The following is a 27,083-nucleotide window of genomic DNA, read 5'->3' as shown; positions in this document are numbered from 1 at the left end:
CCACCCTTTTCCAGAGGTGACCACTATTCCGATTCTGTCACCATGGGTCAGGCTTGCCTGCTCACGAGCTTCCTGTCATTAGGGTTGTACAGCGTGCACTCGCTTGCATCCGCCTTCCTTTGCTCAGTGTGAGATCCATCCAGGTTGCTGGGTGTAGCGGTAGTTTATTCCCTCATTGTTGCTGCATAGTTTTCCAGTGTTTGAATACACCCCATTTATCCATTCTCTTTTGGATGGACATTTTGGTTGTTCCCACTTTTTGGCTGTTGTAAACGAAGCTGCTGTAAGTAATCCTGTATATGTCTTCTTGTGGACCTATGCATTCCTTTCTTCTGGGTGTTCTTGGAAGAAGACTTACTGGGGTATTGGGTGGTCATATATGTGACCACCCAACCTCAGTAGACATCGATGAACCATTTTCTGAGCGACTAAGCCCATTTGGTGGCGGGAGAAGTGCTCGAACATTCTGGTTGCTCAGCTCCCTCCCAGCCTGGGCTGCAGGGCCGTCCTGGGGGCATGCGTGTAGTCTCGACCTCCATTCCCCAGCAACTGATGGTGCTGGGTGTGTTTTCACCTGCTTATTAATTACTTGCGTATCTCCTTCAGGGCAGTGCCCGTTGGAATCTTTTACTCACTTAAAACAAAATTATAATAATATACTTTATTTAACCCAATATAGCCGAAAGATTATCCTTTAAAAATATAGTCAGTATAAAGTGATTTATGATATATTTCACTTTTTTTGTAGTGAATCTTTGAAGTCCAGTGTGTATTTTTGGGGAGAGTAGTATGTTATTAAGTTTTTAGATATAGGTAACATAAAATTTGCCATTTTGACCATTTTTAAGCGTACAATTCAGTGGCATTAATTACATTCATCATGTTATGCAACCATCACCTCTATCAAAACTTTTTCATCACCTTAAACAGAAACTCTGTAAATGTTAAGCAGTAGCTTCCCCCCCCCCCCCGCCCACTGCCCCGTTGCCTGTTTGCGATTTGGCATTTTCTTCTGATTACGTGCCCTTTATAAGACATGTTTTGACTGTCTCCTCCCAGTCTGTGGCTTGCCTAGTCACTTTCTTAATGTATCATTTGATGAACAGAAGTTCTTAATTTTAATGAAGTCTGATCTATCAGTCTTATTTTTTAAAGATGGTGTTTTTTTGTGTCCTTTTAATGAATTCTTTGCCTAACCCAGGGGCTCTCAACCAAGAGCTGTCTGCCCCTCGGAGGACAGAGACATTTTTGGCTCTCACAGCTGGGCCAGGGATGCCGCCAAGCCTGCAACGCCCAGGCCATTCCCCACAACAAAGAATCATCTGGCCCGAAATGTCAGGAGTGCTGAGGTGGGGAAAGCTTGGTCTGGCACAGGATCGTGAAGATGTTCTTGGCATTTGCTTCTGGAAGTTCTGCCACTTCACCTTTCACATTTAAGTCTCTGAGCCGTCTCTCTTTAACTCATGTGTATGGAATGAGAAGAAATTGAGAAAAATCTTGATTCTTCCACATCTGTGCCCTTAGCCTTTTATTTAAAACAAAACTCAGTACATTAATTATCAGGAGCTTTATATGGAGCATTTTAACATCTAGAGCTAAAGTTTCAGTGTTTGGTGGTCTAAAGGCAATGTTTGAAGCATGAAGTAAATGGCCTGGCATGTGCAGAAACTGAAGATTTTTTTCCCCTTCCAACTTGATTATTAAGGACTTGATTTAGAGTTTTTGTTCTTGTGGTTTTTTAACTTTCAGGTTACAACCATAATGAAAATGCCCACACAAAAGATGCAATTCATAAAATAAATTGACTCTGAAGTGTGCTGTTTTAATTAGACTGTAATCTGGTTCTTTGCGTATAAGCGTCATGATTAGACATTTGCCAGAGAGAAGGGAATTTGTTAGTTTTTCCATTGTAGTTCAGTTGTATTTCTACTTGTCAGTTCTTCCACAAAACTGACCACTTAAATATTCAAATCCTACTAAAATAGGTTGTGATGTTTTAGGATCGGTAGGAGAAGGAGAAAATACCTTCAGAAGTGGCGCCATTAAACCAGGTGGACAGCTGTTCTTCAAGAGGATGGCAAGGACAGAAGCGTTGTTATGAGAAATTTTCCCTGTGTTTAATGGTCATGTCCGGTACATTCATAGTATTCTTATATTAAAATCTAATTTTATATAAGAATTTATGGCTGTTGAGTGGTCAGATGGGGAAAATATCACCTTGTTCAGCATACGTTGTGGGATGGTAATTGTTCTGCTGTTGAAACTGACCCTGGCAAGGGGATCAGTGGTTCTAGGGTTAGATGCTTAGGTCTTGCTTTAAAATCTGTAAAAATACATGTTGCTATTTTAGGGCAACACTAGTTCCCCTTTTTCTGCATTTGTGTGAATGGTGTGTGCCAGAAAGGTGCTAATTTGGAATCAACAGCTGGGTTTGAGTCACAGCCCTGCCTCCAAATAACCTAGAGATGACACGGCAAGTCACCTACCCTCAGTTTCCACATCTGGCATTGGAGGCGCCAGTCACTGCCTCATGTTGGTCCTGGAGGATTGAATGAGAAGTGTAAGAACATTTTGTGAAGTACAAATCTTCACAGAAATGTGGGGTGCCCACTTTGTGGGCCCACCCAATCTTTTTTTAAAATTTCTTACAATGATATGTGTTACATTTATATAGAGGCAGCACTTGAAGTTAGGTGGATGGATTTGGAAACTCCTCCACTTCCTAGCTGGGTGACCTGGGGCACGTTTCTTCTGGGGCTTAGTTTCTTTATCTGTAAGATGGGGGTGATGGTGGTACCTATCTCACAGGGTTCCTGCGAGGTTTAAATTGGTTAATACTATAAAATGTCTAGGACATTTTATGTGCGTGGCACACAGTAGGTACTCAATAAATGTTAGTTATTATTTTATTGTTACTGTAGAGTTGCTTTGGATGATAATGACATTCAGCACCTGCCTCAGTCAGACCCTTTTCTGCACACAGTGACCAGTCCTCTGAAAACAGGGCTGATGAGTTCCTGACATAGAGATTGTGGTCCTCAGCACTAGGAGGTTAGGTAGGGGTGATGGGCACGGAGGTTCTGTCGTGGGGAGGAAAGTGATACGTGAGCCAGCGGCACCACATTTACCTGCATCTTCACTGCTCAGCAGATTGAGAAGTTTAATTGTTCGTTAATGAGTCACCTGCTTAATTTCACTAATTTCTATTTATTGGGGCCATTTTGAGCCCCTGAAGGGCTGAGAACAGACTTTCTTCAATTTTGTTTCCACAGCTCCTAGCCTGATGTTTGGCACATGATAAATATATGTTGAATAAATTTTAATTATCAGTTATTTGCAGGTCAGGTCCAAAACTGTGTTAGAGATCCTGAGAAACTAAGTAATATGGCTGGAGTTGGAGACCTTTAGATTACTTTAGAGGAAAAAGTCATGTGGCTGAGTCCTTGGCCTTGCTATCAGCGGCCTTTTTGACTTTTTTCTTTTTTTTTAAGTGAAATTATTTTAAAATTAGAAACCATACATATGTACAATAGAAAATATTAGAAAATACAATAGCTTAAGGAGGAAAATTGAAGTTTTATATATTCTATTTGGCAGAGTTTCAATGACCCGGAACCTCAAGTGGGCAGATCTGGACAAAGATGGGGCCAGAAACCCTAGTGTGAAATTTAGCTTCTCCCAGACTGCATTTTGCCACCATTCATCTGTGTGTGCATATGTACCTGCAAGGCATGGGGAGGGGTTTAATCAGATAGCAAAGCTCTTCACTACCTCCTCCTTAGTGGCAGCTGGCAATATACCCAGTTCCTAGATTCAACTCAAGTGAGGATAAGTCACCTGCAAACTTGTTAAAAATGGCGCTTCCTGAGCTCCACTCTTGGGGTCCGTAGGTCTGGACTGAGGGCTGGATGCAGTGCACCCAGACAGCAGCGTCCTGGACTGTAGGACTTTGGAAGAGCAAAGAGCTTGCTGTTGGAGCCTGTCCAGAATATCTTACAATTCCCTTTATGCATCACAGTTTTCATCTGTTTCACAGAACAAAAACAGGTGTATGGAATTGGAGAGACCAAAATAAATCCATAAGCGTATGAGGTGGGCCTTATGGAGGCCTTCAGATTGCCTGATTTTCATAAGTAACTTTGGAAATTAAAGAGACTCAGGTGGGTTTCTATATTGGATTTGATCCTCTTTGAGACTGCCAGTGTAGAAGCAACTGTTTATCACATCTTAACTGGCCAGTGTCTTTGTTCAGAGTACATAGCATATGTTTCAAAGAACTTGGGTGTCTCCAAAAGCTGTAAATTTAGGATTGAAATAAAGTATTAGTTTTCAGGTGACTGAGTGAATGCTGAGCACAAGTGGGGCAAAGGGGACAAGAAACTGTATCACCACGCTAGTGATGATCGTAAAGCAGACCAAATGCCCCTCATTCTAAGCACAATCTCCTGCCTCCAATAGGAAGAGAATTGAGGTGTTTTGTCCACCTTTAGTTTCCGTGGCTTTTCTCTGTCCTTCTCAGAATTTCCCCTTACCGTCACCATCCTCTTGTTTCTTCACCTTTCTCTCCTTGTCCAGGCCAACCCTTTTACCTGTGCTCTTGGTAACATAGTGCCCACGTGTCTTTGTTCTGTCACTTACTCCCCATCCTGTCCATCTTCTTCCTTTTTTTCCAGTAAATATGTTCATTTCCCCTTTCCTAAAAGGCAGAAAGGTGCTAACATTTACTGAAGACACTTGTTACTACAGCAGCTCCTAGCCCATCCTGACCGATAAGGTATGTATGTGCTTGTGTGAACTTTCTTGAGAAGTACTCCCAGGCCCATGGTTGTCTGTTTTTTAGAGGCTTAAAACGATGCACCCTTATTCTCTCATGGGTGGTATGGGAATCCAGGAATCCAGGCACAGCCTCGCCGGGTCCTGTGTTCCAGGGTGTTTCTCAGGCTGCAGTCAGTGTGTGCTCTCATCTGAGGGCTCGACTGGGGCAGGACCAGTGTCTGCACTCTGTCTCCTGACTGGTGGCAGGATTCTGCTCCTTGGGGACTCAGTTCTCACTGGTGGTTGACTGAGGTGGTCTTGCCACCTTAGACCCAATGTTTTTATCAGGTTCACCAGCCCCCTCCCCACACTCTCCACTTCCTCTGCTCTCTGTTTTTTTTTTTTTGGTTTTTTTTTTAATGGCTGTGTTGGGTCTTCGTTTCCATGCGAGGGCTTTCTCTAGTTGCGGCAAGCGGGGGCCACTCCTCATCGCGGTGCGCGGGCCTCTCACTATCGCGGCCTCTCTTGTTGCGGAGCTCAGGCTCCAGACGCACAGGCTCAGTAGTTGTGGCTCACGGGCCCAGCTGCTCCGCGGCATGTGGGATCTTCCCAGACCAGGGCTTGAACCCGTGTCCCCCGCATTGGCAGGCAGATTCTCAACCACTGCGCCACCAGGGAAGCCCTGGTCTCTGTTTTGATCCATCCTTTGGTACATTACTTTCCCTAAAGAAGACCTTCTTCATCATTTCCATTAATTTACCAATGTCTACTGAATTTAATTCCCTTCCTCTGGAAGGATACTAACTAGTTGATGCCTCTCAAGTGCCAGCAAACCTAGGGGGTGGGCACTGTCTTCCCTTTACACGTGAGGCAGCTGACCAATAGTCAGGGCCCCTCCAGAGCTGCTGCCCTGTGCACTGCACCCTCTTCTGCAGGGCCCTCACGTGCCCACCAGCCTTTCCCTGCTGCTTCCCTACACGAGCTTTTCCACCCAGCGCACCTCAGCCCCTCCTCCTCCTGCACCAATGTTCCTGGTACAGTCTGGGACACTATTCTACCTTCCCACCTGGAGACCTGGCTCAAGTGCCCCCTCCTCCCTGAGTCACTGCCTGATCTCTCTGTTGCCAACAATGTCTGCAGCCCCTTCTCTGTGACTCCAGCACACGGCATGTGTTCTGGTGTGACATGTCGTGTTTGCCCACCTGGATGCCCTGCGATGGTGTCATTACTCTTGTGTATAGGGAACCCGTCTTACTCATCGTCCCCCACGGGGCCTGACCCATAGCAGGAACAGTGAACCGGAGTCCATCTGTGTTTATCAGCTCCTTGCGTTTGACAGGTTCAGCGGGAGAGCCCAGGGCTCCCTCTGCCCGTCCCTTCTCCCTCCCCGGATCCACCTGCCACCTGCCCCCTGCCAGGCCGGATCACTTCCCCCTGCTCTGCACTCTTCCCCTCAGCCGCCCTCGTCCCGACCATGACTGTGTCTAGTACCCGCCACCCAGCGGACAGGGAGCTCCGGGAGGAGGGCAGGGGCCTGAGCCATCTTGCTTACTTGTTCCCCATTCCCTGGCACAGCATTTCACTCGAGAGCGGGCACTCTGTAATATTTGTTGAATAAGGGAGTGGGTAAATGAGTGAATGAATGAATGGATCAACTCAAGAGCAGTTTAATATGGTGTAAAGTCACGCACCAGCTGGTATTTTGCAGACTTCTGTGTTAGAAACGCAGAGGTCACTGGAGGTCATCTGAAGGTTTGAAGGAAGAGGGATATCAAACCATCTTAGGGTTGGCAGAGTGAATCAGTGGAAGGGAGGTAAATCTTTCTGATCTGGAAAGTAATATCAAATTATAGTTATGAAAACTGGGGGAAACTGTTTTCCACATCACGTTTTTTTCGGGGATATATAAGATTACTTCCAGGTTTTGCAACTTTTCTTTTTAGAAATTAGAAGATGACTAGAAAAAACAATGGCCATTTTACCGAGGATAGAGTCTTAATTGACAAAGCTAATGATCTAGAAAAACCTATGTTGGAAAATGTCACTTTATTATATGTGTCTGGAAGTGCAGATGGGAAAACAGGTTTTTTTTTCTTTTTGCAGCAGATTCATTAAGTGTTTAGAAAGAGGTTCTCTCTGTACCGCCTTCCCCAGCCTGAGTAGCTTGAGACTAAATCTAAACTCTCTTCTCTCGTGTCTGTCATGAAGCAGGTGTCTGTGCTGCCCTTTATAGCAGAGCTGCAGCCTCCGCACCATTCTCTCTCAGCCTCTGCTCCTGGGCCCCGGCCAGGAGCATCGGCCGGAGTGTCCAGGTGACAGTGAACTCCGAGCGGGGTCAGACCCTAGCCTGGCCGGAGAGATGCCTTATCACACCTCGCTGACTGTCTCATCCCCCGGCTGTTGTTTCAGAGTCTCTGCAGCCCTGAGCTGCCCCCAGGCTCACCCGTTCCCAGTTTACTAAGAGAAAACTCAGACCAGATGACAGGAATTTCTTCTATTTCTTGTTGTCTCCATCTCAGTTTCTTTGAGTCTTTGCCTCCCTCGGTCCCTCTGAGAAGGAGTCCTGGCCAGCAGCTAAGGTGAGCCCGGTGGCCCGTGCCCAGAGCTCTGTGACATTGCTCTGGGCGCCGTCTCTCCATCCCCATCTTTCTCATCCTTTCCTTCCTGCCCGGCTTTAGCCCTTGGGTTTACAGAACGTCCCTGTGCCTTTGAGATAACGTCCTGTCCCCTTCTGTCTTTAACCACAGCATTTACCAAGAATATTCCATGCTTGAGAGTTCTTCGAGCCCCTCTGGTCTAGGCTCTCCCACTGCCCCACCAGTGACATGCCCCCTGATGGGTCCCTGGGCCACCAGTTCTCCGATCCCGTGGCCGTCCCACTGCCCGGTCTCCTCGACCTCCCTGACGTTCCTGCTGACCCTTCAAGCTCGCTCTTCCCCGGGCTTCTCTCGCTGACATTTCTGTCCCCCCTGAATAGAATTGCTCCCCAACTTTCGGGACTCTGGGTTAGGAGTTAGACCTGGGTTTCACAACCCAGTTCTAAAATCTTCTCTCATCTATGACTGTAATCAAAAGTCATCTTATATCGAAAGGTGACTTAAGTTAATATATTGGATTTCTTGCTTTCGGTTCCAAGTGAACAATTTGATAATTGCCTGTTTTATAGGTAGCGCTTAAAAGCTATGCACTGACTAAACTGTTCTTTCACTGAAAATTTGTATGCAGATATTGACTGCTCCAACAAAATGGTATTATTCTTAGAAAGTGAGACAGTATTTTCTCTGATAAAAACGAGTGAAATCCATCTCATAACTATTGATCAGTAAAGCATCTAATTAAGGAAATATAAGACAAAGCATATTTTTTGTGGAAAAAGAAGTAGACTTGCATTGTCTCGCTTGTCCTGCTGGGCTCTCACTTGGGCTTGTCTGCAGAGATGGAAGCTGGGCAGAGCCTGGTACAGTCCTGCACGATTTGATCGGCCCTTTTCCTCTTCTTGATTTTATACCTGGTTCTGTTTCAAGGTAGACTCTAACTTTACAGAAGAATTTTTTTAATGACTTCTTTTCCCTAAGAAATTTTGATGCCAGTAGGGAAATAGCCTGCTTTTAAAATTTTTATCTTTTGGTAGAACAATGCTTGAAAGAGTTATGGTACCTTTTCTGGACTCAAAAGGAGAGAGGGAAATTTTTTTATCAACTGAAGCTGAATATAAAATAATTTTGCTTAATCACAAAGAAAGCTCTCAGCTACTTTACCCAAAGGCACGGACATTTTAAATTACATTTGGTTAGTCAAGTGAGTTGTCTTGACTTACTGTAATAACATTCTGTTGTGCCTCTAATGAATTATAGCCCTGTAATTCAGTTCATTGTAGTTTTAATGGGGGCATTTTTACCAAAAATGTTGCAAAAATTTTTTTATTTATCAAATCTCAGGGTGATAGGTTTGAAAGTTCCCTTTTCAGGGGGTACAAAAAAGGTTTTCTACACTTTTCTGAGCAATAGCTCTTTATCAGTGACTTTATATTGTTCATACCTCCCTCCCTCCCTCCCTCTGTCTCTCTCAGTCTTTCTGTCTGTCTCTCTCCTGGAGATACAGAGAGTTTTCCTGTGTACCCAGCCATGGAGCAAGAGAAGTGTGGTTACCTCTTGTTCAGTGGCCTCTGTACCTCTCCTCCTTGGTTGGAACATTTGTAATTTTGCTCTCCTGACGGGGACCCAGAGAAGTAGTGTTGGGGATTTTCTCTTTGGTACCTTTTAGCACAGTTTAAGCATCAGGAATACAGAAAAGGAAGGGGTATGAGTAGTCTGCGATGGTGGGGGCACCAGCGCCCTCACCACTGGTCGCATACATGCTCCCTGTGGACCCCAGCACCTGCAGGGGTCGCGAAGACGCACTGAACCTTGGTGCTGTGATCTCAGCCACCCACCCTTACCCACCTCCCTTGTGACCAGCAGCTGGCTGTGTGCAGCAGGGACCTTTACCCTGGATTTTGTTATCCTTGGGATTTACCAAAGTAAACTCATAGCAGCTGGTGACAAAGTAGCATATGTGATGTGTGGATCCATATGATGTGCCTGAGCATGTGAGGGTTTCAGAGGCTTGCTCAGTTGTGGGAACCCTCCTCAATCCTTAGGATTGATGTATTACGTCAGAATGTGGCCCATCTTTATCAGAATCCCAAGTCTGAAATATGCGGGTTCTCAGGTTCCGTGGTGCACCCCTGGGTTCATCGCTTACTAGCTACTCGTGACTTCAACTTCCTTTAGGCTTAAAGGCAGGACATTTAAGGCGCAAAGTTCATTTCTCTAACGACTTGACAACTAGGAGAGTTGCAAGTAGCCAAAGAGATGGTACCCGTGTAACCACTTAGAGGTAATACTGGTTTAATGATTGATAAAGCTGTGGGGTGTCTTAGAGGCTGTTCAGAGTTATCATGAAAATGATAGGCGTTCCAGATAATGTAATATTGGAAGTTGTTGGGACACCAATGTGGCATAATTCTAATGAAGAAAATACCAGAAAGTGAATTCCAAATATGACCTCTATGTTTTAAAATGTATTAAAGGAAAAGAGTGTACCTATCTACATGTATTTGGTACATATGTGTTTTCTGGGACCAGGGTTCTTCATGTCCAGAATAACAGGGAAATTGGGCTAGATGATCTCTAAGTTACCACCTGGGTCTGAGATTTTATGACTATAGATAGCGACTTTAACTAAATATGGCATCCTTTCTGGTGGTTTGGAAATAACAGACATAAACATTCTTAGTCTTGGGAATATTGCCTGCCTCTAAGCTTTGTAATGTCCTTTAAAATATCTCTGTGCTGAATTTTAAATGAGAGCAGTATTTACCAAGCATTTTCCTAGAATTTCAACAGGAAAAAAACGTGTTTACCGTATCAGAACTTAACCTTAATTTATAAAAGCGGGACAACTAATTATCCTTTGCCTTTCAGTAAGCTCCAGAAAACTTTTGCCTGGTTATTATCCCAGCCCCATCATTTATTAACTGGGTAATAACCTTGGACATGCTGTTAATTTCTCTGTCCCTCAGTTTTTGCAGGAACAGAATGGGTCTACTAATAGTGCCTATTTCACAGGAAGCAGGATGATTAAATTATGTAATACACGTAAAGTTCGCAAGAGTTCCTTGCACAGACTGCTTAGTAAATGGTGACTGTTAATCCCTCCTTTCCTCCTTCCCTTTCAGTTTCTCAGTCTCTCTCAGTCTCTCTGTCTCTGTCTCTGTGTCTCTGTCTCCTAGAGATACAGAGAGCTTTCCTGTGTACCAAGCCACGGTAATTCCTTTTCTGGGACAAGGTTTGTATGCATCTCTGAATGTCAGTCTCCCTGTCAAGGAGATGGGCTTCATAATGGTGGTCAGAATCCTCTCCTCTTATGAATGACTGGTGCCCCTGATCATGCTAGCTTGATTAATTTAACCAGAGTCCAAAGTCTCTATCCTGAATTGTTGAAATCTAAAGTAGCCGAAATGAAAAATAAAATTCTATGAAGCTGAGGATAAATAATTCTAGCCTGCTTTTCTGATGCAAATGCATCCTTCTAAAAATGAAAACTGCTTTTTACCATTCTGTTTATTTCTAGTTTCTTTGGTGATAAGTTGAGGAGTTGCAAGTATTACTCGCTTGCTGGAGTTATTATCTTTTTGCAGACCAGAGGAGAGATTCGATCATGGTTTGGAGTCCTCAAGTTAATCAGCAGATTGAGATATTTGGGGTGGGGGAGTGTCAAAGGCAAAGAAACAAAAGATGTAAGAGCTTAGAAAAAAGGTAGAGGCTGCTCTCTGACCCCCTTTTCAGATGAGGAGACGGAGGCTCGGGGTCAGGTGATCTGAGGTGACCAGGGAGTATGGGGCTGTCTCTGTTAAGGTGCACCGCTGCTGGGGTGAGTTGGAGTGTCACGGTGGAGGGACATTTGGGACAGGGAACTGCTGGGCTTGGTCCATTTTGCCCCTTATTGGATTCTTAGAGTAGAGTAGAGCTTTCTCAGATATGCTTGAAGATAGATTTGGGGGGAAAAAAGAAGATTCTTTGACCCTAGATGGTGGGAAAATACCCTATTCATGAGAGATGGCAGACAGAAGAAAAGGAAGCCCAGATCTGTTTCTCCGGGAGCCCGTGGGCAGTGCCTGTGTGCGCTGCGGCAGGGGAGGAGCGTGGCAAGCACGTGACCCTGGGGTGGGGTCTGGTCACCGCCAGATCGCCTGCGTGCCCTGGCGCTGCCTCTCGCCACCTTCGGAGTCGCCACTCCTCCGTCCCACCTGTCACTTTGGCCATGACGGGTCCACCGAGAGGAAATCTAGCCCCCAGGTCCACCGAGAGGAAATCTAGCCCCCAGGTCGCGGCTCTCCCTTCGCTGCTGCCCAGGGCAGAGGGCAGGGGGAGCGTTTCCCTCTCACTGTGGAGGAGAGCGTTTCTCTGAATGAGGCATCGTGCGAGGCACTGGGGATTCCCTGGTGGTCAAAAAGGACGTGGTCCCTGCCCCGCTCACCTCCTCGGGCAGAGAAACGTGAACCGAATGTGCCTGTGTGCGTGTACACGCACACACATGCGCACACGCGCGCACACGGTGGGAAAGAAGGGCCCTGGGCTGGGAGGACACAGAGCAGAGGAACCTGGTGGTCGGAGAAGGAGGGTCTGGGCTGTAACCTCTGGCGTCACCTTTCTTTTTTCTTTTTAATAAATTTATTTATTTATTTATTTATTTATTTATGGCTGTGTTGGGTCTTCGTTTCTGTCCGAGGGCTTTGTCTAGTTGCGGCAAGTGGGGACCACTCTTCATCGCGGTGCACGGGCCTCTCACCATCGCGGCCTCTCTTGTTGCGGAGCACAGGCTCCAGACGCGCAGGCTCAGTAGTTGCGGCTCACGGGCCCAGCTGCTCCGCGGCATGTGGGATCTTCCCAGACCAGGGCTCGAACCCGTGTCCCCTGCATTGGCAGGCGGATGCTCAACCACTGCACCAGCAGGGAAGCCCCACCTTTCTTTTTAAAGTCACTTATCTGACTGCTGCCAGGCAGGACCCCCCTGAGGATGGTGACTGTGTCCTCCTGTCACACAGCACCTCGCAGAGCATTCAAGACAGTCAGTAAATGCAGTATTTGTTGAATTTCTAGTCCTAACCTATTCTAGTCCTAACCTTTTTTTCTGAGTCAGTGAATATTTGTTGAGTGAACAAATGATTGACAGTCAAAAATGTAGACTGATGATGACTAAATTTGATTCGTGGTTGATTGCCCCTCTTCAGGGAATACAAATGGTAACCAATAAAGTTTTTAAACAGGCATATCTTTTCCAGTGTTTCCGTAGATTTCAATTTAATCTAAACTGGATGTAGGTTATAGATTTCAGTGTTCCAAGGAAAAAACCAATTCTTCCGTCTTAAAGTAATTTTATAAATTTATTGAACAGCGTTGATATTTCTCCACTAATCTCATTTTCTTAATTAAAATTTCTGTATTATAAGGTAATACCCATTTGCTATAAAAATTAAATATAAGTATAAGGGAAAAGCAGACAGTTTAAATTTAATGTGTATTGATGTATTTATTTGATCGTATTGAGTGAATTCAAAGAACTTTATGATGAAAAATTCCCTGAAGAGTTGGGTGTAATCTGTGTTTAAAAATAAAAGTCTTAAAAATTGATTTTTTTCCCTCAAGAGCCAAACGCGTGAACCATGCTTTGATTCTGATTTATGGTCATCAAAACTAAGTTCTAGATTCAAAAGATATTTTGCAATTTGTCATTCAGTTAAACTGTGTTATATCCACTTAGAAAATGAAATATGAGCAGGAGGGTTGAGGACCTACTAGAAATTGCTGACTGACATGCTGCTTCTAATTAGCCTATTTTTGGAGCAGGAGGGGGAACCTCAGTGTTCTAAGTGTAAATTTTCCTTCTGCCCCTCCCCTACCCCCCTGCCTTTTAATACATATGCCAAATACAATCTTTGACATGTTTTAGTTAGGAAGTTCAAATTGCATGCTACTATGGTTTTTTATCGGAACAAAATAGGTACAACTTCTAAATTATGTTTTGTCATTCCTGATACTATAGAGCCATTAATAGGTCACTGAACTACCATATATATTTTTCAAGTTAACAATTGATTATATATTACAGCAGGTTATAAATTCTTTAAAATACAGTATTTAGGAGTCATTTTTATGAACTGAACTATTTTCCTTTTAATATATTTAAATGCCTCATTGAAGGTGATTATTAAATGTATTCAACTCAGTTTCCATATAAAAACTGGTCAAGGTTAGAGCTGAGTGTTCTTTAGAAAAGTAAAGATCTGATTTTGAGAAGTGTTTGTGTCCTAGAGGCCGTTTGTGTGTTTTAATCTTTTTTTGTTTAATTTCCTTAGAGGGTTTTGAATCTTTCTTTAGGTTAAATGTGTTTTTTTAAAGAATTGTTTTAGGAAATACCTCTCCATGTATTTATGAAAGTGCTTGTCTTTTTATTTTATTTTTTGAAATGTTTACTGTTAAATGTTAAAAACAAGAAACAACTTTAACTCAAATGTATTTTGTTCCTGTGCAGAGCTGTTTCAAAGCTGTTTCACATACTAGATGTTTCTGAATTAGGAATTCACATAATAATGAATTCTGCTTATTTTGCTTCTCCACAAAGATTTGTTGTGTGAGCTTAAAATAAGACTGCAGCTGATTCGTGTAGCACATATTAACTGTTTATTTAGTTTAAGTACATGTCTGTATCTTTCATTTCTGATCAACCCGAAAAATTTGCATGCTACACAGCAGTCATCTTCTTTATACTTTATTAAATATCTGTCAATTATAAATATCAAGGTTTTACATTAATGTCAAGATAGTACATCAAAAATTCATGGAATATGTGACTTTTTCCAAGGGTATTTAATACTTAATGCATTTGTGTCATTTTTCTTTCCCGAGATATTGACAGGTTTTATTAAGTGTTTGTTAGGGAGATTTCATTTTTATCAAGGGACTATAAAGAGAAGCTGCATGCTAAATCAATTTTTAAAAGCCAGAATATTGTTCATTTTTTCATCTTCAAACTCTTGTAATCCATAGGTTTTATTTAAATTTCTTCTCGGTTTATTTTTGTTCTATGTGAGTGATGGTTCAAGACAGAACTTTAATAAGGATCAAATATGCTGACTGTAGTGGTTTTTAATTTCCTTAAGCATAGCTACCAGACCCATGCAATATGGTAAATTCTTCAAAATGTCATACTTACATATTTAGCAATATTACTTCTTTTTATTGAAGCCAAACAAACGATTTTAGATATTAATCTTCCCCAAACATAGTGATTATTTTGTACTAGGTACAATATTACTGTGTCTCATCTGGAACACCTCCTATGGTAGAAGAGGGAATGGGAGAGAGCTTCCCTGGGTTGCCAGGCTTGACTTAAGGAAACAAGAATCCTCTTTTAAAAGTAAGCTCTGTAGGGCTTCAAGTCTGATTATGAGCTACAGGAACTGTTCATGTCTCCAACTTCAAATATTTATAATGCACAAGAAAGTGAAAATATCGATCACTTAAAAAATCTGGGCTTGTTTCCAAACCTGTATTTATGGGGTGGGTGGGGAGTGGGGAGGGAGTTAATGCTTGGTGGACCCTATGGCCTGCTCCGTTTGGGCCCTGGTACCTGAGAGACGCCATCACTGTCGTCTTTCTCTACTGCCAGACGGACCCTCACTCATCCCATGTGTAGCTAGATCTTGGAAACAGCTATCTCAGCTAAAACTAATCAGCCACGATGAGTAAGTTTTCTGCTTTCATTTGCAGTTTTATTTTTAAAGTACAGGTTAGGAATGTCTTCTATTGGAGATAAACAAAACCCTTATAGGATTTTGCTCCATAAAGTGAGGAGTGTTCAGTTGTCCTCCCCATAAAGTATGAACTTAATGACTTTCATCTAAGAACATTTTTAGGAGCTTTCAAGTAACTTCAGGTTAATATTATAATTTTTGGAAAATGTATTTTTAAACCTTAAGCCTTGATGTGTTAAAAAAAAAAAAAAAAATTCTGTCCAGAGCTTAAATAGTGTTTGGAATAGACATATTTCTTATTCTTGTTTATTTTTTCAGGGTATGTGAAAATACTTATTTTTAAAGTTAAATGCTTTTCACGTGCAAATCACTTCAATATTTGAATGTTTCAAGATCCTTGTAAAACTATTATATAATAATTTAAAGAGGTAGGTTGGTTTTTTTTTTGTTTTTTTGTTTTTTTTTAAGAAACGAAATTTCTCTTGAGTAAAGCTGAGCCAGTAGCCGTTCTTGATAAACCCAGTTTTGGTTTAGGATAAGTTGCTCTGGGGGCCTTGCCCTGGGAAATAATTCAAGAACTCTGCAGCTGTAACCGATTCCACCATGAGGCCAGTAGGTGGCGCTGGTGTCACAGCAGTGAGGGCCCCGTTGAAATGGAAGATACTTGCCTTTCTCTATAGCCTCAAATTCCACTTCAGTATAACTGTTAAGTGCATGTGTCTGTGGTAGAATAGCTTTTTTTTTAAACCAGAATTACGTACAGTGGGCACACCTTATTTTTTAAGCAGATAAGAACAACTATTTCTAACATTCTGCAAATACTACGTAACTCTGTAGCCAAAATAATCTTCAAAATTAACCTGAAGAAAGCATTTGCACATTTTTTTCCCTTGTGTTTTCTTTACGACTTCGTCAGGCCTGTGAACTTAAACTTGTATTTTTGGTAAGAAAGGTATATAAATAGTAGGAAGGAAGACATTTTGGAGAGTTAATTTTCCATCTTTTTGGTCCTTGGGGAGGCTGCCCTTGTTTGAAGAGTTTTCTTCGTAGAGTCCAAAGATATTTAAAGATCTTTGAGTGTTTGGAACATTCTTCCACAAGTCGTTTTGACATTCAGCATTCTAATTTTGAAAATTGTCATCTCTTCTCCTATTCAGTTAAGTCAAACTTTTCGAGGGGGAGGGGTCGAATTTTTAATACTCAGGGGGTTTAGCATTGGAATTTACCAGCTTTCAAAATACCACAGGGCATTCCACAGTTTAAGTGAATTTAAAACATTTTAAAATAACAAAAGCAACAATGCTTTCCCACCTCCTAGAGTTTGAGAAGAAATGGGATGTGCAACATTCCCAGTAGGTCAGACTATGTGAAGCTTCATTTTATAAGTGAAAGGAAATTTTAGCAATGGAATTTCTTTTCTTTAAAGTTCTGAAAAATTTCTATGGTACTTATCATCAAATTAGTTTTGGGTGGAGGGGTAGTTCTTATCTGCGGAATTTGTACTGTTATGAGGAAAAACCTGAGCACCCTTATGGTCAAGTTCCATAATTAAATGGAAAGCTTCTTTAGGACTCTTAGAACACAGGCTTGCATTTCATTCATTACAAAGAAGAGGCAATAAGAAGCTTCTCCTCGAATCTTTGCTATGCTTGACCATGGTATTGGGGTTGTTTTTTAAACCAGAGATAGTTTTTTCTAATCTTCCTAGCTAGAATAATGCAGCTAGAGAATGCCCCTGAGCGATAGGTTGTTTTATATTTTGACCTAAATTATATCTTCTTTAATTTCATTTTTATTATCAGAACATTTACATATTGTGTGACTGTGTTTCCATATGTTGACTTTTCTTCCAAAGGGTTAAAACTGGGTTTAGGATCAGAGGGGAGAAGCAGGCACTTGGGAGCTAGCACCCAATTGGCAGCCTTTTGTAATATATAATTTGCCTAAAATTGCGCGCCGAGCACAAGCTTTTGTTTTCTAATTGATTTACGGTTCGAGCCACTTTTACCTCATCCCCTACTGTCCCGCATAGGGTGCCAGCGAGTACAGCGTAGTGAGCGATGATAAATTACCATGCACTTGTGATGGTAACGCGTCAAAAGTAAACACTGCATACTACACGGGGCTCCGTGCATTTACAGTGCTGCAGAGACAGCGCAGCCGAATCGCACTGGTATCTCAGAAATCACCATTTGTTCATTTGATCACTTACTGCAGTCTGTCTATCAGCCTGTAATGGAAACCGAAGATTAAAATTATACTGTTACAGCTTTGAATTTCTTAGTTGATACACAGTTTTTTAAGTGCTCGAAAGGCCCAAGGTGGGGGGAGTATTGTGGAGAGAGAGGATGTGAGATGTGTACAATTTTCTCTAAAGTGTGAAGTTTTGGATATTTTTATCAAATGTTCTTTTGTCCAGAGACAAAAAAAAAAAATAAAGGAGTGAAATTTACATATGCCGATCTCGATTTTATCTTTATTACATTTCTTCGTAAAATTTAATTCATAATTTCACAAAACTGTGTTTTTCTTGATTTTCTGTATTTGAGCTGCATCTGCTATGTTGTATGATTCATTTGCGCATAACAAGTTGATTTCCTTCCAAATGATTTTAAGTCAGAGATAAATGAAAGAAGTTTCAATTTATTAGAGTGCTTTTAATTGTTCCTTTTATTGATATAAGAAGAGATTTGGACTATTCGTGAGGGCTGTACAGCACATTATGGCAAGAGATGCAAAGGGAGGCCGGGACAGACACCTGACTTGGAGGCTCCGGGTTTCCGTGTAGACGAGACACTCATGGTGTGCGTGTGCCTACCTTTTGTAAACTCAGTCCACCTTAAATTTTATTTCTGTGCCGTGTCTGTGGGTCCTGGTATCGAAATATGAAGCAGCAGATTTATGGCGGCTGCTGGGCACAACAAATTAAGTTGACAGTGATGTATGAGAGCATAATAGCACGATGATCCCTCAGTAGCGCGGCTGGATGCCTCCTGCTTCATTTGGCTCTTGTTAGGATCTGTTAGGCAGCTAAATAATGAAATTTTGCTGACTGATTTCTGTTTTCCCTTTTTCTCTTTTCACCTCTGCTTTCTAAAACTTCTAATTCCCAGACCCATCCTCATGCCCACAAACTGCCCTTGAAGGATTCTTTCACTTATGAGGACTACAGGTTGGTGTGAGGGGTGTGTGTGTGTGTGTGTGTGTGTGTGTGTGTTGGGGTGTGTGGGGGGTGTGGTGTACGTATGTGCGAGGCACATGTTGGAGGGTGGTTTCTGAGTGAAACTGGGATCTCAGGAGTGCGAAGGGCTTGGGTAAGAAGTGACTTGCATGACCATTTAAAGCCTTAAAGAAGAGATTGTCTTTCCGGAAGTTACACTGGACCCCGGGGCAGGGAGCAGCGTTTTAATAGCCACGTGGAAATTGCCATTAACCTGTATTGGTGGGGCTTAGCCAAGTGATGCTCAAGATTAACATTAGTGCGGAGTGAGGATTTTTTTTCTTTCAAACAGACTATTTTAGCGCTTTAAAGTAGGGACTTTTTTTTAACAAAAAGATTTAATGCAGTGCACAACATAGTAAAAAAAAAAAAATAGCATTCCACATTTTGTAGAGTTCTTAGAGGATTTCCGATCAGGAAGGAGTTACAGTGTTTGCTCTTCACTGAGGCTCAAAATAGGTACAGAGTCAGCGTTTGGGTAAAAGAGGGGTGGGGTCTCTCCGCAGCAACGCGGACCGGGACCCGCTGAGGCCTGGCTGGCTCCGTTCTAGGCCCTCCTTCCAGGCCGCTTTCTCCCGGGAGCGTCCTCCCTTCATCTCTCACTCCTGGATTTCCCCTGGCTCCCTTTTCCTTCCATATCCCCCCTCCTCCTCTCTTTACCCTAGACTTAATTTTAAATGATGATGAACATCACCTTTGTGACTTAGGAAAGGGTTTTGAAAATTCGTGAGAGGTCAGGCCCACCTCGGTTTTGGTTGAGTTGTGACTGCCATGGGCTTTCAGATGTGCCGGCCACAATTCGCCTCTTTTCTGATTGTTACAGGTGGGCGGTCTCTTCCGTTATGACTCGACAAAACCAGATCCCCACGGAGGATGGTTCCCGGGTGACCCTGGCACTGATTCCTCTGTGGGACATGTGCAATCACACCAATGGCCTGGTAAGGACCTCCTCGGGTCGTGTTCATTAATCGGCGAAGTTCTGCCTACAAGTCACTGCCCCCTCCTGCCCCCTCCAAGAGGAGCAAGCAATGCCAAACCTCGCCCGCCATGAGTAGAGGCTGGGGTTTTTTTCTCGCTGTGTTTACTTAATCCTGAAAACGTGAGTCTTATATCACTTTCAGAAGCCACAGTGAACTGCATTTCTTTGCTAAGCCACGATTCCAGCCTAGACATACATTTTCTGTTTTTTTTTTTTTTTTTTACATTTTCTTATCTTATTGGACGACAGACTTAAACCAAAGTTTCTTTTTCTTATTCTTTTTAAAATACCAATTCATTGAAAAAAAAAATCCTTTCTCCTTCTGGTTTTTCCTTTTGTGTTGCTTGTTTTCTCTCTTTGCTGACTGCATTATCGGTTACTTAAGTTTCCCTGATTCTTTCCTGCCCCCTCTCCCTTCACCTGCTGTGCGGACACATCCTTGGCCCCGTTGATTAAGCTGCTTTTGCTCAGGAGCGGGTCCTGGTGTCCCTGGCAGTGGGGCGGGAGGAGGTGCGCTTCGGCGTTTGGCTCTTGGCCTTGAATGCAGGAGTCAGTTGGCATCATCAGGCGTTGGGAAAATAGGGAGGTGCTGCGAGGATTGTTAATGAGGACGCACAGAGGAGGCTGCCTCTGTTTCTCAGCATTCTTCAGATTCTGAGCCTCAGAGCAGGTTGCTGTGCTCTCTGTGCGGAGAAAGATTTCCTGATATTGCTAGTTGGAAATATGATCAACTTCAGGACGTTTTGAATCTTTAAATATTATAATCGTATACTGGTTTGGTTAGTTTTTTGTTCATCTTTTCTCAGTGTCAGCTTTCTTTGTTATTATTAGCAGTATTATAAATAGACTGGTGCTATAAATGAGTATTTCACATCTAATTCCACAAAATGGCCAGAACACATGCCACGTGTGCCAGACACTTAAGAGAGAAACCCTAGTGCTAACCTGGGAAGGTCTAGCCACAAGCACACTCTTAAATTGGAGAGAAAGAATAACTATACTTTTATAATTATATTTTTGCCTTAATTTAGATATGCTTAATTTAACTAGCCATTTTGAGGAGTATTAGCATATTTTATCATTTATTTTCATTAATGAATACAATTTTATATTTTGTTCTTTCTGTTTTCTTTCAGGGCTATTTTATTTATTTTTATTTATTTATTTATTTATTTTTTTATATATTTTAATATTTTATTTATTTATTTATGGCTGTGTTGTGCCTTCGTTTCTGTGTGAGGGCTTTCTCTAGTTGTGGCAAGCGGGGGCCACACTCTTCATCGCGGTGCGCGGGCCTCTCACTATCGCGGCCTCTCTTGTTGCGGAGCACAGGCTCCAGACGCGCAGGCTCAGTAGTTGTGGCCCACGGGCCCAGTTGCTCCACGGCATGTGGGATCCTCCCAGACCAGGGCTCGAACCCGTGTCCTCTGCATTGGGAGGCGGATTCTTTAACCACCGCGCCACCAGGGAAGCCCCTTCAGGGCTATTTTAAATGATTATAACATTGAAGTTTTAAAATTTTTCAAATAGCTTTTAATATTTGACAACAACATTTTTCTTTTTCTTCTTTTGGATTAGGTCATTGGTTCCCAAACTTGATTGATCATCGGGGTTTATTTTTTTCTTTCTAAAATTTAACAAGTACATACTTTACTGTAAACAAAGAAAACCAGTTAAAGAAAACAGAAGCCTCTGCAGTGAAACTCAGAGGTCCCCTACCAGTCCCGGGCCCCGGCGGCCCCGTGGCTGGTCCACTCGACGCCTCCTGGGTAGCTGGTTACTGGCTTTCTGCACATCTCTCCCATTCTTCTGCTGTGCATTTGCACCTTCACATACTCACATACACACTGGTTTTGTGTGGCTTTCATGTAAACTACTCACTCTTTTCCCCCCTAAAAGTAAAAAAAAAAAAAAGTTAGTTTATCTCAAAATAAAAATAACGACTTGATGACAACTACTAATGCTGTCTTTTTTCTCATACTGTTCATCAAGTCTCAGCCACGACAGTCCTGGCAGAAACATTGCTAACCTTGAGAAGGTTTATACAAGATGTTAGTGCTTTTTCTACAGTGGTTATCTTCTCTGCACGCTTAACTCTACTACACCTTTGTTGGATGGTTTCCCATCGTAAAAATAACACTTGATGGGAAATTTTGTCTGGTAGGATTTCAGAATCTCTTTTAGCACTATGAAGTTGTATGTCATACATATTAACAGTTAATCTCTTTTAAAATAAGGTACTTGAAAGGGAGGCTCAGCTTTTCAGACAGTAGATTTCTTTTTTGTGTGTGTCTATGCTGACAGTCGTTGTCTGTCTGATCTGACTACCACTGAGGGAGTTGATAGAAATTTGTAACCCAGCAACGCTGCGTGCTTCTAACAGTGTCCCCAAACCTGGTTATGGGGGTAGAAATGGAGGAATCAAGTCTGTGACAGTGATTCCAAACCAGCAGCAGCAAGGAAAAGCACGAGAAATTAAGAGGCTGGAGGAATACCTAGGCCGGGCTGGAGACTCTGGCGAACGTAACCTATTTCCTAGCCACTTCGAGAAACAAACGTAGATAAGTTTATAAGGCGGCGTGTTGAACTGTGAGGCATAACGTATCTAAATTCTGCGTGACTTGTTCAGAACTAATGGGAGCAGGTCTGCTTTCCCTTTTTTGAGGTTGTTCAGTTCATACAGAGAAGGATACTTCTAAGTGGGCTTCGGCCGCTGTATTAGTTCCAACAGGTAAAGCGTGTTGGAATGATCAGCCCTTGTATTTGGATACGTGACTCTACCAACCAGGATGAAAGGGCTTTGGAAGATTCAAGCAGAATTGCAGGGGGCTCTTTTTCAAGGCCTTTCTGTTTGAGTGTTGAAGATCTGAAACATTTAGATGTGCATGAGGCTTCCAGTCTCAAGGTGAAAGCCCAGGTGTTTACAGTAGCAGACAGGGCCCCCTGCTCAGCCTGTCCCCGCGACACCCCGGTCTGTCTGGGCCCTACACGCCCACCGAGGGCCTCTGCGCTGACTGTTCCCACTGCTTCCCCAGGCGGGGCCATCCTGAGCCCCGTGCATAGGATGGCCACACCTCCCCGCCCACGGGCCTCCCTTCCTGTCCTCCACCGTCTGTCTCCTGTGCTTCCGCCTGCTCCTCTTATAGATTGTTGGCCCTCCCCCTTCCCTCCTGCTTCCCCTGACTTCCTTCTGCCTGTTCGTGCTCCTGTCAGGCCCCCTGGGTACTGCCTGCACCATGGAATGCCAGCCTTCTAGGGCTGGGAGGTCATGGGCAATCCCCACTCTGTACCTTATCATCAAGGTCATGTTTGGGGGTCAGAAAAGTGATTTTGATGTTGGGCAGGAACTTCATGGAGCTGATTTTTTTATCAAGTGTTTAAGCTGTTCTCTGAGTGAAAATGAGCCAGAACACCTGCCTTCATTTAGTCCTCGTTGCTTTCATATTTCTCATTGGTCTTGGTTCTGGGGATACTGGGTTTAAAGAGGAGTGTTATCTGGCCTTCCATCCCCAAATGCCATTCCCTGGACTCAAAAGTAATCTTTTGAGCTGTTGATACCTTGAATAGCAAAGTAGCACTTGTAGCCGTCTTGAATTTTGATTCTCCAGGATAAAATGAGGAGATCGAAGTAATTAATGAGCGTTTACAGACAATCTAAGAGATTGGGGGGCTGCTCTGAGGGACAGACTTCTGAGAAGGAGCTTTTAATATAAATTGGAGAGCCTATTCTTTTCCCTGCATCAAGCAGATATTCTCAAGGGCACGGGCAGTGTCAGGTGTTGGGCCCGGTGAGCTAAGCTCCAGGCGCCGAGGTGGAAAGGGCCAGGCTGCAGGTCTGGCAGGTGGGGGGTACACAGATATAAATACCCTGTTATCGGGTGGGAGAGGCTTTGGGGGACAGAGAGGGAGGGTGGGATGAGGGGAGGCAGCTCCAGAGAGCCCAGGGCTCAGGCAAAGCAGGAGCTGAATGTGGTTGCAGGCACGAGGGAGTGGGGACAGCACCCGGAGTGGCAGGCGAGTGGCGTGTCCTGAGACCACAGGGAGGTGTGGGCCTCCTTGTAAATTGGCCTTGCTCAAAAATTTGGATTTTTTCCGCAAGGCAACGTAGAGCACCACTGAAAAGTTTGAAACAGGAGGTCAAGCATGTGTGCCACACGGGACGCGGGAGGGACAGTCCTGGAATTTGAGACCAGTTGGAAGGGTTTTGCACGTGGTGAGCTGGGTGAGAAGAGCCAGGGGACGGCAGGACAAACAAAATGCAAAGGGTGACTCGGAAGGTAAAATGCTGACCAGCTGAGGCCCAGAGAATTTTGTAGTGACTTCAGTGCCGAGACCACGACATCGCCTGCCCCCCTCCCACACCCCTTGACAGGAGAGATTAGGAAGAGATCCGGATTTTCAGTGTAGTTAGTGGATTTGGGGGTTTAGAAACTCTCACAGTACAGCTTTCAGCATAAAGAGAGTGAATAGGATACAACTAAGTTGTTTTATTTTTCCTTTGCTTATCTGAGAGTTTTAATTTCTCTAGTTCCAGAGTAAAATAAGTACATAATTCGGAAACAGAGCTTTTCTTTCTCCCTGATTCTTTATCCAGTGGGAAACCCGCCTTGTGTTCTTAATGGCCAAATACTAAAGATGCTGTTTGCGAGTCAGTTGGAGTTCTCCAGAGATCCCGCTTCCCTCCTTGCGGGAGTGCAGGTCCTGTGGGTGGGTGGGTGGTTGGAGATGGGGGTGGGGGAGATGAGCTCAAAGCCTGTAACTTTGTAATGAATGATTCTGTTTGGTTGAGACCCAGCAAGGGATAACCTCTACAATACATTTTCCAAAGAGTATGTCCCTCACTGCAGGTACGGGGTCTTCCATAAGGATTTCGGGTGTGAGTGGAATTAATTAAAATATCCAAGGCAGTTCTTTGCTCAGCTTGATGAAGCAAGCAGAGTGCACCCCTTTCAGTAGCTTTGCGTGTCTTTTATCCTCTAATTGCTGAAAAAAGGCCCTCCTGAGCGAGAGCACTTAGACGCTGTCCTGTCACCCTTCCTCCCGTGTGCAGATCACCACCGGCTACAACCTGGAGGACGACCGCTGTGAATGCGTAGCCCTGCAGGACTTCCGGGCCGGAGAGCAGGTGGGTTCCGCGCCGAGTCCCTCACCTCATCCTGTGTTGATCATTTTTAAAAAGTATTTAACTTGGGCAGAAAATTTTGAGATTTGTATTTAAGGCTTGTTTTCTGGAATACATATTGAGACCCAAAGCCGTAATAAACATGCCGTGCTTTGAATGGGGCCTTTGGGTCCACCAGGGAGAAAGATGTGAGCGCAGTTATTTGCACAACCGACCCTACTGTGTGTAACACCGTCAACTGAAAATAAATTCTGTGTTACGACAGTAGAACAGATTTTTCGACTGTACAAACTGCATTGTTTTCGTATCTTTTCCTGTTGATTAGAACCTTCTTTAAAGGAGGCAGTTTATTTAAGCGGCAAAACCATAAGGGAAAAAGGAACCACAAGAGCTGTCTTCTTGTACTTTCACTTTAATCTGTGAAGTTTGAAGTAATATTTGGGGTGGGGTTGAGCCTTTCAGTAAGTTTGAACATGTGCACGAATGGACACCTACACTCTGCCTGGCAGTCCTGCGACCAAGCAGGGAACAGAAAAAGACAGAGCTGACACAGACCACCGACGTTCCAGCTGGGACAGAGTGAAAACCATTAGCCTAACAAAGTGCCTGGAGACAGTTCATAAACCCTCCTGCTACGGGCAAAATTGCCGCAGCATCTAGAAGTGGATTTCTGACAGACACTGCCTTAAACCCTGGTTCCAGGAGACGCTCTTGTAGTTAAAGGAGAGGGAGAAGAGAACATGGTGAATTTTGAAGTGCAGTCGTGAAGCAGCAGTCTCACTGTTCCTGGGAGTGTGAGGGGGGATGAGAAAGGCTGGGACGGCGGGGTCCGGCTCCTCTGGGTGCCAGAGGTCTGCGTGTGCTCTACTCAGCCCGCCCGTCCCCGCCCGGCGGCACATGATGTTCAGAACGGGGACATGGTCACCTCAGAGCTGTTTGTCTCCTTAGTGTGAAGTTGCATTAAATATATGAGAACTGATCCTTTGCCCTGCTCTGTACTGAGAATGGATGTTAAGTTTCTTTTATATCCCTTTATTTTTTCTTTACTGCATCTCAGATTTACATTTTTTATGGCACTCGGTCAAATGCAGAGTTTGTGATCCACAGTGGTTTTTTCTTTGACAATAATTCACACGACAGAGTGAAAATAAAGCTTGGAGTGAGTAAAAGTGACAGGCTGTACGCCATGAAGGCCGAGGTCCTGGCTCGCGCTGGCATCCCAACGTACGTAGAAAAAAATCTGTCAGCTCTTTACTGTGGTACTTGAAATATTTCCAGTCGCATAGTGTTTAACTGGTGTGTTAATAAAACTTCTCTACTGTAGTTTGTCTTAATCCCTTTATCCCTATTATACTGCAAATTTAAACCGTTGAGATGCATGGTGATTTACCAGCGTTTTCAGATCAACATAATTGTGTCGTTGGAAGCGTCCACAGCCAGTTCTAGGGGATGTGGCCTGAAATCCTCGTTCAGTTAATAAGTGCCTCCATGTCATTAATGCCTTTCACCTTGAAAAGGTTAATGACCTGGATCAGTTTGTTTCATTTAATTCTTTGCCACCATTAGTTTCTGTAATGAAGTCATGCTACTCAGTGATTTCAAGAATTTCTGGTTAAATCAAATCGTAAGATTTCCTTGCATTTGAGGTGCAAAATGATAAAGACAAGAATTATGATTTATTGGTTCTCCAGGGAATGGAGAGAACCATTCTTAATGAAAATGGATTATCTAGACCTTTTTTTATTGAACTTGTCAATATTTGATTAATGATTAAAATGTGAACTCAACATAAATTATTGTTAACCTTTTTTAGGAACCATGGGTATGCTTAATTCTCCTAATGTGTTGTATGCACCCGGGATGAAGGCTATCAGACTAAGAACTGCTGGCAGTGATGGTTACCGCCATCCTCCTCGGCCAGCCCAGGCCTTCTGCATTTCGCCAGGGCTGAACATTCTGTTTTTAGAGTTCTGGTGAAGAGGTGGGGTCCCTCATGCTGGCCCAGGCTCCCTGAGGGTGACCACACGGAGTGCAGATTCAGAGATTTCACTGTGGGGCGAGTAGGTCACTGCAGCAGGGACTGACCTCTCTTCTTCCTCTCGTCAGCTCCAGCGTCTTTGCATTGCATTTTACGGAGCCACCCATCTCTGCCCAGCTTCTGGCTTTTCTCCGAGTCTTCTGCATGACCGAAGGTAAATCATTTCAGGAAGAAAAAAATGTTGAGTTTTTTCTTTTTTTAATTCATGAAGTATGAGGCAGAGGGATTCAGATTAAAGATAAAATTGCTTAAAATTAAAGCACTTTGGGGGGAAGAGGTAAGGCGGTAATATTGGAGAAAGAGGAAATTGATCTGTTTTATCCTGGAAGTATTTTATTAAATCCTCAGTGTGTTGTCAGTATACGCTTGTAATAAACAAGTAATTCTCTACTGCATTGGAAGAAAACTTAATACATCTTGGATTGTCTACCTATATCAAAATTCGACATTTGTAGATGGGAGTTTTTGATGTGCCCATTACCCAGGACGACAGAGCCTAAATGTTCTCACGGCGAATGGTCATTCGACACTGAAGTCGGGTGGTCGGCCATGACCCATGTGGGCCAGAGGACTTCATTTGTTAACCAGCTCTGTAGTGTGAATCCGAAATTGCCAGCAGGCCTTTCAGTGCCAGGCATCCAGTTGGAGTAAATAACACTGCAAACAGAACCT

The 27,083-nt window shown here is 43.5% G+C and overlaps 1 protein-coding gene across 4 annotated transcripts in view; it reads left to right on the top strand.

The window, feature by feature from the left end:
- Window positions 1-27,083, top strand: part of SETD3 (SET domain containing 3, actin histidine methyltransferase) — a 72,006-nt gene that overhangs the window by 40,091 nt on the left and 4,832 nt on the right. For all 4 annotated transcript variants that reach the window (XM_036842578.1, XM_036842579.1, XM_036842576.1 and 1 more), the window contains 5 exons: window positions 18,166-18,224; window positions 19,096-19,210; window positions 24,302-24,376; window positions 25,431-25,597; window positions 26,480-26,565. In XM_036842578.1, the coding sequence (XP_036698473.1) occupies window positions 18,166-18,224; window positions 19,096-19,210; window positions 24,302-24,376; window positions 25,431-25,597; window positions 26,480-26,565 (502 nt within the window). The remainder of the gene's footprint in view (window positions 1-18,165; window positions 18,225-19,095; window positions 19,211-24,301; window positions 24,377-25,430; window positions 25,598-26,479; window positions 26,566-27,083) is intronic.

The sequence above is a fragment of the Balaenoptera musculus genome, chromosome 2 (assembly GCF_009873245.2).
Source record: "Balaenoptera musculus isolate JJ_BM4_2016_0621 chromosome 2, mBalMus1.pri.v3, whole genome shotgun sequence".
Classification (NCBI taxonomy): domain Eukaryota; kingdom Metazoa; phylum Chordata; class Mammalia; order Artiodactyla; family Balaenopteridae; genus Balaenoptera; species Balaenoptera musculus.
This window is presented reverse-complemented; position numbering and strand designations above follow the sequence as displayed.